Consider the following 18,762-nt stretch of genomic DNA (forward strand, 5'->3'; position numbering starts at 1 on the left):
CTCACTCACTCCCCTTTGGTGATGAAGTCTACTCTTCTACTTCCTGGACCTCTTCCAATACAGTCCTTCCTCTGTGGGCCTCTCTCATTGCCTTGGTTGGGACCCTCATGCATCTCCCTTGGACCCCTGCACTAGTCTTTTATATGATTTCTTGCCTCTAGTCTTGTACCAGCCAACCTATCATTCACTCTGCTGCCAGATGATTTTTCCTTGCAGTTTTGTAAATTTTGAGAAGTTGAAAATTTCAGAAAAGTATAAAGACTATAATAACAGTCATCTATAAACCTACTACCCGGAATTAATAATCACTAGTGCTTTATAATACTTTTTCAGAAGTATTATTTCTTTATTAAAATGTATTTCAAAAATATTTCAGACATTGAAAAAAGGTAAAGTGATCTCTTTGGGGAAAAAAATTGATCGTGTTATCAACTTGCTTAACATCTTTCTGCAGCTCTCCACTCTCTATAAGATAAACTCTAAATTCCTGACTAGGCTCCATGACCTGGTCCCTGAGGTTTCTCACCTCTGTGCCTTGGCCTACGCCTCTCCTCCCCTGGAAAGCCCTCCCCTTTCTTGCACATCATTAGCACCCGCTGATCTTTCAGTATCCCAGTATTCGGCTCATGAATATACTGCTTTATGAATCCTTTTTGGATCCTGCACCCCATTCTCTGGTGGATCTGACTACTCTCGTTTGTGTCCCCCCATACCCTGTATGTGGATAGTTGTACTTGTTTACTCCTTGTTCTTTCACTCCTGAAAGTCCCTTGAAGGCAAGAGCTGTCTTACTTATCTTTGTAATCTTTGTATGCCAGTGCTTTGCACAGTTCCTGGGAATCAATAACTATTTATTCAATAAAAGAACAGCGCCGATCTATCACTTAGACCCTTGCTGTCCTATTTTCACCATTCAGGTATGAGTTTCTATTGTGTGGTAATGAGAAAAGAGTGTGAGCCTCAGTGCCAGATAAACCTGGACTTAAAGCCTGCTCTGCCCCTTACTATTTTTATGACTTGAGCAAGTTACTTAGCTTCTTTGAGGCTCAGTTCTCTCACCTGTTAAACAATGTCCTTACCTTGAGGGTTGTTGTCAGGCTTAAATGAGAACATGACTGTAAATCTCTAGGACAGAGCCCAGCACATAGAGAGTGCTCAGTAAAGGCTGGTTTCCTTCCCTTCCCCTGTGACTGCTCTTGGCTTCCCAACTTAATCATATTCTGATTGTGGCCCTTGGCTGGGCCCTTAACCCTGAGACAAGTCAACCCCACTTAATTCCACCTTAGCAGGCAGGGCTTGAGCCTTCTTCCTAATAGAGAGATAATGAGAAGTACTGGAAAAAGAATGAACTCTGAGTTTCAAGGCTTGAATTTGAATATCACCTATAAAACGTGTGACCTTAGACAAGTAACCTAGTTTCTCTCAACTGTGGTTTCCGAAGCATGAAATGGAGAAAATAATACTATTCTCTTTTTTTTTTTTTAAAGATTTTATTTATTGATTTTTTCCCCCCAAAAGCCCCAGTATATAGTTGTATGTCGTAGCTGCACATCCTTCTAGTTGCTGTATGTGGGACTCGGCCTCAGCATGGCCGGAGAAGCGGTGCCTCGGTGCACGCCCGGGATCCGAACCCGGGCCACCAGCAGCGGAGCGCACGCACTTAACCGCCAAGCCACGGGGCCGGCCCTACTATTCTCTTAATTAATTGTTTTTTTTCCCCAAAAAAGCACTGCTGATGATGGCAACTCACCTCTTTTTTTTTTTTTTTTTTTTGTGAGGAAGATCAGCCCTGAGCTAACATCCATGCCAATCCTCCTCTTTTTGCTGAGGAAGACTGGCCCTGGGCTAACATCTGTGCCCACCTTCCTCCACTTTACATGGGAGGCCGCAACAGCATGGCCTGACAAGGGGGGCATCGGTGTGCGCCCGGGATCTGAACCGGGCCACCAGAAGAGGAGTGCGTGCACTTAACCGCTATGCCACGGGGCTGGCCCCATGCAACTCACCTCTTGAACTTCTGTTAATTGTGTTTTTGTCACTACCAATAAGGTATTCCTTTCATGTAAGACCTTCTTAAGTCGAATCAGCTCTATATTCTCCTTAATAGAAGCTCTGGAGAAAGAAGACAGGGATCAAATATTCTGTCTGCAAATGGGTAGAGTTAAGCACCTTTTCCCCCTGACTCTGCACCAATAAGAACATCTTCCTCTTGCCTCTTGCCTTCCTATCTCCCCCACAACAGACCAGAAGTAGGAAGTGTATGTACACTCTGGTAAATAATCTCCTTTCTTTCATTTCCCCTCACACCAGCTGAGATTTGATAGAGAGACCACCAAACTTAAACTCTAGGTTCTGAGAAAACACAGTAGCTATTTTTTAAATTATGGGCTCAGTTTCCCATAAACCTAGCAAAGTCCAGCTAGGTCTGAGACTGGTTTCCTTAGAGGAACCAGGGAGGTGTGGATATGGACAGCGGACACAAAGGAAGATTATTATTTCTGAACCTAGGAGATCATGTTTTCCTTATCATTTGAAAGGTTGGGGAGGATTTGGGTTCACTAGATTCTATCTCAGTGATTCCCAGTCTTAGCTGCTTATTAGAATCATCTGGAGAGATCTTTAAAATTACACTACCTGAACTCCACACCCAAATAATTGAAAGGGAATCTCTGGGGTGGGGCCCAGGCATCTGTGGTTTTAAATATCTCCAGGTTGAAAACTTATGTCCACACAAAAACCTGCACATGGATGTTTACAGGAGTTGCATTCATAATTGCAAAACTTGAAAGCTACCAAGATGTCCTTCAGTAGGTGAATGGATAAATAAACTGTGGTACATCCAGATAATGGAACATTATTTAGTGCTAAAAAGAAATGAGCTATCAAGCCATAAAAAGACATGGAGGAAACTTAAATGCATATTGCTAAGTGAAGGGATCCAATCTTAAAAGACTATAGACTGCATGATTCCAACCATATGACATTCTGGAAAAAGGCAAAATCATGGAGACAGTAAAAAGATCAGTGGTGTCAGGGTTAATGGGGTAGAGAGGGATGAATAGGCAGAGCACAGAGGATTTTTAGGGCAGTGAAACTATTCTGTACGATACTGTAATTATGGATACACATCATTATACATTGTCCAAACCCATAGAATGTACAAAACCAAGAGTGAACCTAAGGTAAACTATGATGTTTGGGTGATAATGATGTGTCAACGTAGGTTCATCCATTGAAACAAATGTACCACTGTGGTGTGGGATGTTGATAGAGGGGGAGGCTATGCGTGTGTAGGGAAAAGGGAGTATATGGGAAATCTCTGTACTTTATGCTCAATTTTGCTAAGAACCCAAAATTGCTCTAAAAAATAAAATCTATTTTTTAAAAAGTTCTACAGGGACTGATGTACAGCGAGGCCTAAAAACCCCTACCCAGTGATGAAGATGACACAGTTTTCCCTGTATGAAGTGAAGCAGCAAATCTTCTATGATACATAAGCATCCTCTTTAGGTTAATCCATTTCTTAACCCAATTCAGATCTGAATCCAATTCAGATTGGATTCCTTCACTTAGGGACTCCAAGTCTACTTCTCAGATTGAATTGAATCCCAAGCATTCTCTTTTCCTCTGAGATGGTGGAAGGGTGCAAATAAGAATCACTTTTTCATTTCATTATGGCTTGAGGCAGGGAATGCCACACTCTTACCGAAGCTCTGTGGCCTTCTGAGCACACTCCAAAGAGCTTCTCTGTTCAAAATTTTCATCTTTGGACCATATTTTCTCAGGAGACTTAAGCGGTTCTTCCACTTGCATAGTATTGCTGGTCATAATGTGGGCACTGTTAGGCAGACATAGACCAATGAGTTTAGTCATAATTATGACTTTGCTGAAAGAAATTATACTGTTAGAATTAGAAACATTAAACACAAAAGAAGACATGGAAACTGCTGTTAAAGGGGTTTAGAATTGGGCTCTCACATATATAAAAAGAAATTAGAGGAGTTAGTAATCTTGGTGTGTGGAGGATAATCTTACAAAATATTGCTTTCAAGTGTCAAACAGAAATATAGATGAATTATGACCTAAGGGATAAAAATATAAAGAGAAAGAGAGAGAATACCTTCGATTAAGGAAAGGGCCTTTATTTTCCTTTCTTTGGAAGACAAAGAGGTGTTTATTTTCCATTTTTAAGCAATGAAGTTGGAATTTGACCTAGAGTTGACTTTCATCTTCTCTGATTATGTTGGAAAGATTCAAAAATGCCAACATTCACTTGTTCCCTGAATGATATATTTCCAATTAAAGCCAAAAAAGTAACAGTGCAGGATAAATGAAAAGAACTCACAGTTCGCTGGGTTCATTGGATATTTCACCTCTGGTTTTTTCATTTGTCACATGCTCCTTGAAAGTGGGAGGGGCTGTGTAGCTCACTCTGCCCCTTGACTCTGAAAGTTTAGACAGAAGAAGCAGACTCTGGCAACAGATTTCTCCAGAACATCAAGTGTTAGAACTGGAACGCCAAGTGCTGGAAGTAGGGAGCCTTGAGACCTGGGGGAAATCCCTATATGACCACTGATCCCAGAGAAGTTCTTAGTCTTTACTCTTGCATAGATACGCAACTACAGATCTAATAAGTCAGCGGGACTACAGACTCCCAAGTGAGTATAAATGGGAAGAAGAAAGGTGCAAGCTTGTCTGGGGCAGGGACTATGTGTCTAACTCTAAGGCATCTTTATCTCTCTATATATCTGGTATATAATTGGTACTCAATAATGCTGAAGTTAAACCCAACTGAAATTTAGACTTTTTTAATTTTTCTATTCCTAGCTCTTTTTGCAAGATTTGGTTGGCTCGAATAGGGAGCTTGAAATTATAGGACCATACTAAACAAAACCTAACATTGAATCCCCAGGGTAAAGATACCTCATTCCCATGGACCTAAACCAGGGATAAGTAGGCTAGGTGAAGGAAATTTACACACAGCACTTTATTTAATTCAGTGTTGGGTTTCATAGCAGCCAGAGACTCTTAGCCACTTGGAATACAGGAAGAGAAGAAATTGCAACTCCTCACTTACAGCCTGACCTCTAGGCCTGGACTTCAGGAATGGGCATTGAGAATCTCTGAACCCATAGAATTGTATACAAAGTTTTGTCTATGTGTATGTGCACTTTTCTTGGGAGGCGGCCTAGCTTTGCTCATGGTTTGAAAGGAGTCCACTCCACCAAAAAGGCTAAGAATCCCAGTTTTAGAGGCACAGCCACTTAGTCCAGAGTCCCAGAGTCCCAGTAGAGGGACCTGTCTTAAGAGCACTGCCGCTTACACCTGAGCAAGATTTCAATATTATCTTGCATCTGTTTTCTAGACTTGCTGCAGAACTTGACCAGCAAAGTTGTGGTTTCCGTTGTCTTATTCTCCCTCAAAGGTACTTCATGGTGAACTGAGAATTTTCAACCTGACATTCCACTCAGGAAAAAAAGATTTTAGGGAGGTAGAAAGGAATGAGAGGGCCGGCCCCGTGGCTTAGCGGTTAAGTGCATGCGCTCTGCTGCTGGTGGCCTGGGTTCGGATCCCGGGCGTGCACCGACGCACCGCTTCTCTGGCTATGCTGAGGCCGTGTCCCACATACAGCAACTAGAAGGATGTGCAGCTGTGACATACAACTATCTACTGGGGCTTTGGGGAAAAAAATAAATAAATAAATAAATAAAAGAAAGGAATGAGAACAAGAGAACAAAAGAACACAATGGAGTTGTGGGCGGAATAAAGCAACGAGGTGAAAAATGTGGCTGGCAAATAACTCCTTCCTAGTGTTTTAGCCCTGTGGGGACTTGGCCTTGAACCTCACCCGTTTTGGGTTTCTCAGACATCCGCGCACCGGCAGTGTGGAGCTGTCTGTGTCCCATGGGGACTTGAGACTGGGGGCGGCGGGGGAGAGGGGGACCGCCGCGCTGGAACTGCAGCTGCAGCCCGTGCACTAGGGGGCGCTGGTGCTTGGTGGGGCGCTGCCGAGACCCTTCATTCCAAGGCCGCCTTGTGGGCTCTGAGAGCTGCTCCACCGCCGCCACCTCTGCCCTAGGGTACCGGCCCGCAGCGGTCAACCGGAGCAAGGCTGTCCTCATCCTATGCACAAAAATAAAGCTAGTGGTACGTGGCTTCTCCTTCTATGACAGTTATTATTTCTACAGTTTATTTGGTGGCAAATAATCTGAATTGATCTCTGATATAATTTATCTACTGTAGTCCATTATTTACACTTCAAAAAAATTAATTTTCTGCCCCCAATACACTGTAACTCTTTCAGGGCAGGGACATCGTGGTGTCTGTCCTTGTCATTCTGTTGCAGTGATCACATACACATCTTAGTAAAACATGTTGGGGCACTCCTCAATATATATTTGTATATTTGTTTTTAAATTATATACATTTACTTGTGTACTAATAAATTATAGTCATTATAAAACATACCAAAAATACTAATTTTTAAAGAGGAGATAATATAAGTAGAAATGTTAATATTTACTTCTCCCATCCCAATTATCTGCACACCCCTGTATATGTGCCCAACTTGAAAGATTACTCCTCTACAGCTCCTTGTATACATCGAGCCTTACCTATAACGGATAGTCAACCATTATTTGTTATCTTGACCTAAAATCGTGCTTTTTACCATTACCATCAGATTCTGTGGTCCCACTGCCTGCCAGTTCTGAATTTACTGACTATGTGGCCTTCAGCATGGCATTAACCTTTGTGCTCAGTTTCCTCTTCTATGAATAAAGATAAAAATAGTACCTGCGTCATTAGATTTTTATGAGGATTAAATAAGTTAATATATGTAAAAGTGCTTTGAACAGTGATGGTGCATTATAAGCACTGTAGGAATTAGCTATTATTATTACATATCATTATATCCAGATAAAGAAATCAAGGCATAAAATAGCTAGGTAACTTGCCCAAAGTCAGAGAGGATGGAATCCAATTTAGCCACTTAATATCTATAATCTTAAGTGCTTTTTGGTTATCAACCAAGAAGCAAGACTTTTTGGCCCATGTAACCTTCTGACTTCACCGGATTCTCAAGTTCTCCACAATATAAAAGAATCTCCAACTCTGAAGAGTACTGGCGTACAGTGGAGGCCTGCAATCCTGTAGATTCTAAATGAAGCTCTGAACCCTCCTGGGGATTACCAATTAGAAAGCAAAAGCTGCTCTTGACATCAGGGAATTGGTCTGACATAGCTAGTCCTCAGTGCTGTTTGAAGATGGCCTGGAGCTCACACTGTCCTGTTGGACATAATCTCATGGAACACCAATATCAGACAAGGCCATTCCAAGACCATGATAGAGTGATACAAAACAAGGCCACTGCATAATTTTGTCTAAGCACAGACAAAAACAAGGTCATTGTGCCACCCACAAAATACTAAACATCTTCCTCTCCTGGCTAATATGAGTGACTGCTACTTTTTTACCAGTTAAACTTTAGCCTCACTCTAGTCTATCCTCCCAGTAAGTAAGATTTATTGAGATACCCAAACATAGAATTGTCCCGGCTTTCTGACAGTACCAAATCTGGATCAAAATCCTGTTCCCTTGGACCTTCCCCCAAATCACCCAAAGGAAGCCCAAAACCTATAATAGGTTCTTTCTAATACATTCTTACTGAGATGCCTTTGGTTTCCCATGGTGGGCATTTTCTCAAGCTGCCAACTACAATAAACCCAACTTGCTCAACTATAGGTATGTTCCTTGTGGTCTTTGGCTGGAAGGCATTGACAGCAATATCTGCAAAATATGTCCTAGAGATAAACCCTGGACTTTCAGAATTCCCATTCTTCCCATCTGTTTATCTACTCCATCTCAGATTCCTCTTCAGGTCTGCACCCAAAAGATACACCTTTGAAAGCCAATCCCTAAGGTCACTTTATATAGCATATTTTGGAGTTAAGGGCTTCTGGCTCTGCCACTCACTCACTAGCTGTGACCTTGGGCAAGTTACTTAACCTCTTTGTGCTTTCCTGTCCTCTTATTAATACTTCTTTCATAGTATTAAGAGAGTTAATGGTATTTATAATATTAAGTTAGTTAATACATACAAAGCACTTATTACATGCCCACATATAGTAAATGATCAATAGGATTTTTGGTTTTGTTTTGTAAATAAAAACCCCTTCTCTTACTTGCCCCTGCAGCCTTTGTTCCTCTGAGATTTTGGCCATTCCTCCCATCCCCATTCTCTCTTTTGTGACCAGGGCAGGAGCCTGCCCAGTCTCTTGCTCTATGGATTGAAATAGCTGTGATGATGTTCTGTGGCCTATGGCCACAGTCTATTGATGTGTTTGGCAAGAAAACAGAATAAAGTAATATTGCTTGAAAAATTATTTTTGGAGTTAACCATCCTTGACATTTGAATTGTTTTCTGGCTTAGACATCTCAGGAAAATGTATTCCTTTTGGTTTAGTGTAGTATAGGCTTGGTGTAGATTCAACTTTTAAAGACTTAAGGAGAACTCTAGGTACCTTTTGATCTCATCCTGTTGCTTCCAAGAAAGCTCCTTCACCAACAAGTGCTCTTCACGAAGACGAAACAAACTGTCCTCCAATTCTTCCCGGCTCATCCTGCTCAAGGGTGGTTGAGTTTTTATATTCTTACCTAAAGTCCCAGGAGAGGGTAAGTGGAGATTATTTTTACGTGTAATTTTTTTAACCCATCAGGTCTCTCATCACATCTCGTCCAGAGGGCTTGAATCTATCTTGAGTCAAGTGTTTAAGAGGAAATTCAGGAAGTATATGAAATGTGTACTTATGGACCTCTTTATCATTTCATTTCTCTCCTGGACATGGAATATCACTCCAGCATATGACTCAATCTCCTGTCTAGAAAGTACATTCTCTTTATACAAATATCAAATAGGACTTTTAGTCTACTTGACTTTTATTTTTAATCCAGTCTTCTATTTTTTTTCCTATTAGATAATTTTGGACCTAGACAAGGATTGTGCCCACAACTGTCTCCAAATCCCCAGTAAGGAAAAGGATAGAAACCTTTCTGGATTACCAAGAGTCATCTCATTTGTTTTTGTGGTTTGGAGAAATTGTCCCCAAAGCTGTCTCCTTGGAATGGAGCCTCTGCTTGATCTAAGCAGAGGAAACTAAAGCACACTTTTGAGTATATAGGTGTTCAGTAGCCCACAGTCAGCTCTGATCTCATGGGAACCATAAAACCCAGAGCTCAAAATATAGCTCCTTCCCTGGAAGAAAGAGAGCTCAGAACTTTAGTCTCGAACCACCTCAGCTACCACTACCACCTCTCTAATCGATCCTTTGGAAATGATGACAAGTAAGATTTTTTAAAAACAGCTTTATGGAAGTATAATTGACATGTAATACACTGAACATATTTAAAGTGTAAAATTTGATTAATTTTGACATGTCTGTATACCTGTGAAACCATCACTACAACTAAGATAATAAACATATCCATCACCACCAAGTTTCCTTGTACCCCTTTGTAATCCATTCCTCCACTCCATTCTAGTTCCAACCCCACCTTTGTTCCCAGGCAACCACCAATATGCTTTACATCCCCATGGATTGGTTTGCATTTTCTAGAATTATATAGATTGAATCATCTATTATATACCTGGGTTTTTTTGGCCTGACTTCTTTCACTCAGCATAATTATTTTGACATTCATCCACAGTGTTTTGTACATCAACAATTCCTTTTCATTGCTGGTAATACTCTGTTGTATGGATATAACATAATTTATTTATCCATTTACCGTTGACACTTGGATTATTTCCAGTTTTTGGCTATTATAAATAGAGCTGCTATGAATATCTGTGTATGTCTTTGCGTGGACATATGTTTTCATTTCTCTGGGTAAATACGTAGGAGTGAAATGGCTGGGCCATAAGATACATGTATATTTAACTTTTTAAAAAAACTGCCAAACTGTTTTCCAAAGTGATTATACCATTTTATACCCACCAGCAGTGTCTGAGACTTCTAGTTTTTCTACATCCTCACCAATACTTGATCTTTTTAATTTTAGCCATCCTAGTGAAACCAGGGGCCAACTTGCTTTAACTGTACTCAGTCAGTTGTCTGTTTGCAAAAGTAGATAATGCATTACTAAAGCCCACTCTATCGATCTCTATAGGTCACCATGGTAACAGGTGCTTAAGTTTTTCAGGAACTGAGAGTCAACTCCTTGTCCAGTTCGGGGCAGTTCAGACCACCGACTCATCAACTGGGCCTGTGCAGAGGACCTAGAGGTGACTCTTTGATGTCAGGGGGCCGAAAACTCCACCCTCAGATCATGCTAATGCCTCCATTTTGTGAACGTGTGTCCTACAAAGAGCCATGAAGCTTGACTCAGATCATCAATTACCTCACTTCTCCTTACCTCCAATCATCTATTCCTACACTTCAGACCATCCTGCCCTCTATCCCATAAATATCCCTAATCCCCATTTTCAGAGAGGTGGATTTGAAATTTATTCTCCTGTCTCCTCACTTGGCTGCCTTGTGAATAAACCGTTTTGCTCCTGCAAACTCGTCATTTCAGTGATTGGCATTTCGTGCAGAGGGCAAAATAAACCTGGTTCAGTAACACTAATAGGTATGTAGTGGTCTTAAGTGTATTAATTTGCAATTTTCCTAACAACTAAGGATGCTGAATATTTTTATGTGCTTATTTTACCATCCATATACCTTCTTAAATAAAGCATGTGTTCAAATCTTTTGCTCATTTTTTATTGTTAGAGTTTTAAAATCTTGTCACTATTGAATTATAAGAGTTCTTTATATATTCTGAATATAAGTCTTTTGTTGGGTGTATGTTTTGCATATTTTTTTCTCCCAGTCTGTGTCTTGCCTTGGTCCTTCTAGGCAAGAAGATTCCTTACTCTCTAATTTTGAAGGACACCTTTACGTCAGGATTAGGAATGAGAGAAGATGAAAATAGACCAGGTAACAGCATGTATAATCATTGCAGCTTAAAATTATGCATGTGAAGGAGAAATGTCGAGGTGAGGTGAGTCCATGGAACTCAGAGATTTGACCAGTCTGATTCTATTCCTTTCTCCAGGGAATCTTTAACCCTTTAGGCTCAGATTAAGTCAGCTATGTCTTGGATATCTTCCTTTGGGGCTAAGACTTTCCACACAATGATTTTCTCTGAATAGTCTTGTTTGATTAAATGATACTGAAAGACCTTTTCTTCAGTGAATGCTACAGTCTTCCCAAAAGAGAGAGTTCTATATTATCTAGAGGTGTTTGGATTTCTATCTACGCAATCCACTTGGTCTCAAGAAGACAAGCCTGACTCCAGCAATTCCTGATTCAGGCAAGTCATCCTCTTCCTTTCTTCCAGTCACCACTCTCTCCCCTTCCCCAACACAGTCCCTGCACACAAATGATTTCACCTTTAAAAACCAAGTAAAACTCCCATGTCTTGGGCCAGCTGCTCCGTTTCCCGTCTTGAGACCTCTTTTTACCCATCTATCTCACACGAATCAACTAGTTTCAGCCCAGCTAGGCAGGTTAGCTGTAATTGCCGCTATGGTTTATCCTCATGTGTGATAACATATTCTAATTATTTTGTCCCCAAAGGGAAAGCAATAAGTAACGTCTCTTTCCTTTCTTCTTCATCATTTTCTTTTGATTCCTTTTTTTTTTGTGAGGAGATCAGCCCTGTGCTAACATCTGCCAATCTTCCTCTTTTTTTTTCTTTCTTTTCTTTTTTTTTTGCTGAGGAAGACTGGCCCTGGGCTAACATCCGTGCCCATCTTCCTCCACTTTATATGGGATGCCGCCACAGCATGGCTTGCCAAGCAGTGCGTCAGTGCGCGCCTGGGATCCGAACCAGCGAACCCCGGGCTGCCACAGTGGAGCGCACGCACTTAACCGCTTGCGCCACAGAGCCGGTCCCTTGATTCTTTTAATAAGTTTTTATTTTTAAATAATTTCAAAATTACAGAAGAATTGCAAGAATAATACAAAGAATTCCCATACTCCTTTCACCCAGATTCCACAAATGTTAACTTTTACTTCATTTGCCTTATCCAATTCTCTCTCTCTTTCTACATATGTTACATAATACATAATATTACATATATTCTCTCTATATTACTTCTTGGAACCACTTAAAAGTATATTGCAGACATGATGTTCCATTACCTCTAAAGACTTCATTGTATATTTCACGATGTTCCATTACCTCTAAAGACTTCATTGTGTATTTCCTAAAAACAAGGACAAATCTACATAGGCACAGGATATCCATCAAAATCAGGAAATTAACATTGACACCATTTTACCATCTAACTCACAAAACATTCATATTTCACCAATTGTCCCAATAATGTCCTTTCTAGGTCCAGGAAACAATTCAGGATCATGTGCTGCATTTAATTGCCATGTCTCTTTAGTGCCCTTCACTCATGAATAGTTCTTCAGTCTTTCCTTGTCTTTTATGACGTTGACATATTTTAAGAACACAACGTAGATGCGTTTACTTTGTAGAATGCCCTTCAGTTAGGGTTTGTCTGATGTTTCCTCATGATGGGTTCAAATTATGCATTTTTGGCAAGAATCCCACAGAACTGAAGCTATATTCTTCTTAGTGCATCATGTCAGGAGGCACATACTGTTGATATCTCTACTAGTCTCATTACCAACAATGTTAATTTTGATAATTGGTTAAGATGGTGTCTGATAGTTTTGTCCACCATAAAGTTAACTTATAAGTCTTCTTAAAACTTATTAATTAATAAGCATTTTGTAGGTAAATACTTTGACATTGTATATTATGACATAATATCTTATATGACATTAAACTTTTAAATTATGACATTATAAAATTTTCTCCTACTAATTTTAGCATAAGTTGATGCATCTTGCTTGAATTTTATTACTATCATGGTCACCAAACGGTGATTTTCTAATTCCATTATTCCTTCTACATTTATTAGTTGGCATTCTACTATAAGGTAGAGATTTCCCTTAACTCCGTTTATTTTTTAATTCATCTATCTATTTATATCTGTATGATCTCATAGATTTCTATTTTTATTAATGGGTTATAATCCATAAATATCATTATTCCTTTTGATGCTCAAATTGTCTTAGATTTGGCCAATGTGAGCCCTTCCAGCTGGTTCTGGTGTCCTTTTAAAACATCTCCATGATTTTTTAAGAATTTCTATATTTTCTGGCACAATATGATGTTCTAGGCTCACCTTGTACTTTCCCTGCCCCAGCATCTGGTTTCTTTTAGTGGACGATGGTATTTAAAAGCCAAGATCTGGGTACTACGTGCTCTTGTGGGTAGTGGGATGTCATTCTTTCTATGTCCTCTCAGCTGATAGAGTCAGGAAGTGTATGTATGTATATGCAGGTGCACATGAGGACACACATACACCTATATCTATTTCTATATGCTAGAAACCATGAGTTAACTCTGATACCTCCATTTAAAATCCAAATTCATAGAATTATAAGGGAATACTACAAACAATTGCATGTCAACAAATTAGATAACCTAGGTGAAGTGGATAAATTCCTAGAAAGACACAAACTACAAAACTGACTCAAGAGGAAACAGAAAATCTGAATAGACTTATAAGAAGAGATTAAATTCATAATCATAAACTTCCCACAAAGAAAATCTGAAGCCCAGATGACTTCACAGATTCATTCTACCAAATGTTTAAAGAAGAATTAACATCAATCCTTCACAAACTCTTCCAAAAAATAGAAAGAACACTTCCCAACTTATTACATGAGGCCAAAACCGGAGAAATCACAAGAAAAGAAACTACAGATCAATATCCCTTATTACTATAGACACAAAATTCTCAATAAAATAATAGCAAACTGAATCCAGCAACATATCAAAAGGATTATGCACCTTTTTATTCCAAGAATGCAAGCTTGGTTTAACATATGAAAACCAATCAATGTAATATATCATATTAATAGAATAAAGGACAAAAACCACATGATCATATCAACAGACACAGAAGAAACATTTGACAAATCCAACATCCTTTCATAATAAAACACACTCAACCAACTACTAATAGAAGGGAACTTCCGGGCCGGCCCTGTGGCTTGGTGGTTAAGTGCGTGCGCTGCAATGCTGGTGGCCCAGGTTCGGATCCCGGGTGTGCATCGAGGCACCACTTCTCCGTCCATCCTGAGGCCGAGTCCCACATACAGCAACTAGAAGGATGTGCAGCTGTGACATACAATTATCTACTGGGGCTTTGGGGGGAAAAAATTAAATAAATAAAATCTTTAAAAAAAAAAAAAAAAAAAGAAGGGAACTTCCTCAACTCGATAAGAGTCATCTACAAAGAAATCACAGCTAAAATCATGCTTAATAGTAAAATACTGAAAACTTTCTCCCTAAGATGAGGAAAAAGACAAGGATGTCCACTCTTGCCACTGCTATTCAACATTTTACTGGAGGATCTATCCGTGGAAGTTAGGCATAAAAAAGAAATAAAAGGCATCCAAATTAGAAAAGAAGTAAAACTATCCCTATTCACAGATGACATGATCGTGTATATAGAAAATCCTAAGGAATCCACTAAAAAAAAACTATTAGAACCAATAAATGAGTCCAGTAGGGTTTCGGGGTACAAGATCAATATACAAGAATCAATGGTATTCCTAAATACTAGAAATGAACGATACAAAAAAAAATTAAGAAAACAATTCCATTTATAATAGCTTCAAAAAGAATAAAATACATAGGAATAAATTTAACAAAGAAGTACAAAACTTGTACACTGAAAACTATAAAACATCACTGAAAGAAATTAATGAATGTTTAAATAAATAGAAAGACATCCCATGTTCATGGATTGGAAGATATAATATTGAAAAAATGGAAATACTTCCAAAATTCATGTACAGATTCAGTGCAAACCCTATCAAAGTTTCGGTTGGATTTTTTTTTGCAGACATTGACAAGCTGATCCTAAAGTTCAGAAGGAAATGCAAGGGTCTCAGAATAGCTAAAATAAGCTTGAAAAAGAACAAAGTTGGAAGACCCACACATGTTGACTTCAAAACTTACTACAAAGCTACAAATCAAGACAGAATGGTAGTAGAATACAATAGGCATGTAGATTAATGGAATAGAATTGAGAGTCCAGAAATAAACCTTTACATTTATGATTAATTTATTTTTGACAAGCATGTCAAGAAAATTCAATGGGGCAAAAACAGGTTTTTTTCAACAAATGGTGCTGGAACAACTGAATAGACACGTGCAAAAGAATGAAGTTGGATCCTCACCTCACACCATATAAAAAAATTAACTCAAAATGGATCATACACCTAGGTAAGAGCTAAAACTATAAAATTCTTAAAAGAAAACATAGAAGTAAACCTTTGTGACCTTGGATTAGGCAGTGTTAGATATGACACTGTGAAGTTCGACGTGAACCAAAAGCACAAGTGACAAAAGAAAAAATAGATAAATTGTACTTCACCAAAATTTAAAACTTTTGTGCTTCAAAGGACACTATCAAGAAAATGAAAAGACAACCCAAAGAATGGGAAAAATATTGCAAATCATACACCTGATAAGAGATTTGTATCCAAAATATACAAAGAACTCTTACAACCAACAATATAAAGACAAATAACCCAATTAATAAATGGGCAAAGGATCTGAGGAGACATTTTTCCAAAGAAGATATACAAATGGCTGATAAACACACGGAAGATGTTTAACATGATTATTCACTAGGGAAGTGCAAATCAAAACCACGAGGAGAAAAAATAAATTAAAAAAAACCCCACGAGATACCACTTCAATAACAATGACAAGTATTGGCATGGATATGAAGAAATTGGCACCCTCATATATTGCTGTTAGGAACATAAAAGCATGCGACTGCTTTAGAAATAGTCTGGCAGTTCCTCAAAATGTTAAATATAGAGTGACCATATGACCTAGCAATTCCACTTCCAGATACAGTCCTAAGAGAAATGACACCACATGTGCACACAAAAACTGTTCATAGCAGCATTATTCATAATAGCCAAAAAGTGAAAACAACCCAAATGTCCATCAATTGATGAATGTATAAACAAAATGTAGTATGCCCACACCATGAAATATCATTCAGCAACAAAAAGGAATGAAGTATTGACAATTGATAATGCTACAACATGGATGAACTTTGAAAACATTATGCTAAGTGAAAGAAGCCAGAAACAAAAACCCATAGATTATATGATTCCGTTTATATAAAATGTCCAGAATAGGCAAATTCATATAGACTGAAAGTAGATTAGTGATTATCAGGGGCACGATGTGGGGACATGGGGAATGTCCCATACCAGGCTTCTTTTGGGGGTAATCAAATGTTCTAAAATTAGATAGTGGGGACAAATGCACAACTCTGTGAATATGGCAAAAATTACTGAATTGTACACTTTAAAAGAGTGAATTTTGGGCCAGCCCCGTGGCTTAGCGGTTAAGTGCACGCGCTCCGCTACTGGCGGCCCAGGTTGGGATCCCGGGCACGCACTGACGCATTGCTTCTCCGGCCATGCTGAGGCCGCATCCCACATACAGCAACTAGAAGGATGTGCAGCTATGACATACAACTATCTGCTGGGGCTTTGGGGAAAGAAAAAAAAGGAGGAGGATTGGCAATAGATGTTAGCTCAGAGCCGGTCTTCCTCAGCAAAAAGAGGAGGATTAGCATGGATGTTAGCTCAGGGCTGATCTTCCTCACAAAACAAAACAAAAAAAAAAGGAGTGAATTTTATAGTATGTAAATTGTATCCCAATAAAACTGCTATGTATAATATATATGTATTATACACCACATATATTATGTATTATTATATAAATGTTATTTTATATGTTGTTATATGTATATCACACATACGAGGAAATAAACACATATGGACAGTTTGAAGAAATATACAGCTTATACCAACATACATACCAGCTTAAGGAACAGAACATCACTAGTACACTAAGAACCCACTGGTAAGTTTCTCACCCATACTATTCCCTTCTTCTCCCAGACATGACCACTATCTCGAATGTTGTATTAATAACCGCCTTATATTTCTCTATCATTTTATAGAGAAAATTAAACTTATTTATTAAATTTATTTATTATAAAAATAAATGTATTATTTCATTGTATGAATGTATATCAATGTATATTCATTTTCTGATCAATGGACATCTATGTCGTTGCCATTTTTCACTCTTATGAATAATGTTGCTGTGAACATTTTGGTGTATGTCTCCGGGTACACATACACAAAAAATTCTGCAAATTTTATACCCAGAAGTAAAGCTGCATGTTCAACTTTACTAGATATTATCAAGCTTTTTTCCAAAGAGACTGCATCATCTATGCACCCATGGGCAGTGCATAAAGTGCCTTATCTTTGGAAAAAAAATGTATAGAAGTGAAATCAAGGGAAAATAGAATCAATAGTAGCTATAATTAGGACTGAGGGGTAGGAGAGTAGGAACAAAGTTACAAAAATATTTCAAGGTGAGTGTGGAAGAAGCTCTAGCAGGGCCGTGTCCTTTCATATTAAATTGCCTACCTCTGCCTAGTGCGAGTGCAGGGCTAATAACATGTATAGATGAGTGACACCCATTCATTTGCTCCTGGCTTTTGCTGTGGTGTTTGTGGTGATGGCATTTAGCTTGACCTCCTAAACCTGCACAGTAAAAATTTTATAGGAATTTAAGAATAAAATGTTGAGAAGATTGAAGAAAAGAGCTGAGAGCAAAGCAGTCACTGTGAAGGCTAGTAAGATGCCCCACAATGACAGACTGAGAGTTGTTTTAATTCTAAAAGGCATCCCTCCTTACGCACTGAATTTACCTTTCCACGCTGGTACCATCAGAGGTATCAAGTCTGTGTCTCTATCAGGTCCTTTGATGTACTGTCCACCAGAGAAGTGATGCTGTATCAATTCCCAAGCTGTAAGAGATCCCAGATGACACTGAAATAAAGAAAAGTCCAGCCAATCACATGCAACTTTAGGACGCCTTCTGCAGGCTGGACTTAAGTTGTAACGGGAATTTCTCAACATTTCGTGATGGTATATGACACATCACAGTCTTTTTTTGTGGTAGTGTGGACCACTTTATACTAAAGAGTAAGACCAAGCATTCAGTAATAATGACATTACTTATTCAAAATGAAATCAATTTTTCTGATTATAGAATTGATGCATATCATTTTGGATCATTTTCTAAGTATCTGCTCAGCCTGGAAGCCAATGACCATCCCCTTTCTCTAGGAAATGAGCCTCTGACGCCCCTCCTGTCCCCTCAGTAACCAGTTTATACTCTATGATCCAGTCCCCACAGTCGTCGTTCACGGGCCCAGCGGTAGACAACTGACCCAAGCTGGGCCAATCAGATTTTCTTTCCCAGGCAGTTGGAAATGGGACTGAGAAAGTTAAATTAGCCTCTGTTGATGGCTACAAATATTATATAAACTTGGGAGTCCGGGGATGGCCATATTCTGCTCTGTATCCTGAATAACTGGGGAAATCCTATCTGTAGAGTCGCCTCACACCTTGCTCAGCACTCTTTTCCTGGATTATAGTATCCAATATCCTGGCTTTAAATACTATGTACATATATACTGCTGCTTCCAAAAATTTTATCTCCAGCCCTGATCTTCAGATTTGTACATCTTCCTCTACTTCGCTGGAATGCGCTTTCCCTTGCTCTTTAGGTGGC

At 39.1% G+C, this 18,762-nt stretch overlaps 1 protein-coding gene across 1 annotated transcript in view; it reads right to left on the minus strand.

Moving 5' to 3' along the window:
- Positions 1–17,927, minus strand: part of RPGRIP1 (RPGR interacting protein 1) — a 59,198-nt gene extending 41,271 nt beyond the window's left edge. Inside the window, exons 1-6 of the mRNA XM_087424124.1 lie at positions 17,894–17,927; positions 8,523–8,655; positions 5,849–6,123; positions 4,346–4,445; positions 3,707–3,919; positions 2,007–2,112 (exon numbers count right to left, since the gene is read on the minus strand). Coding sequence (XP_087280250.1) covers positions 2,007–2,112; positions 3,707–3,919; positions 4,346–4,445; positions 5,849–6,123; positions 8,523–8,655; positions 17,894–17,912 — 846 coding nt within the window. The 5' untranslated portion in view covers positions 17,913–17,927. The remainder of the gene's footprint in view (positions 1–2,006; positions 2,113–3,706; positions 3,920–4,345; positions 4,446–5,848; positions 6,124–8,522; positions 8,656–17,893) is intronic.
- Between the last annotated feature and the right edge of the window lie 835 nt (positions 17,928–18,762).

Source organism: Ceratotherium simum, chromosome 3 (assembly GCF_057802395.1).
Source record: "Ceratotherium simum simum isolate JZ-2026a chromosome 3, ASM5780239v1, whole genome shotgun sequence".
NCBI classification, from domain to species: Eukaryota; Metazoa; Chordata; class Mammalia; order Perissodactyla; family Rhinocerotidae; genus Ceratotherium; species Ceratotherium simum.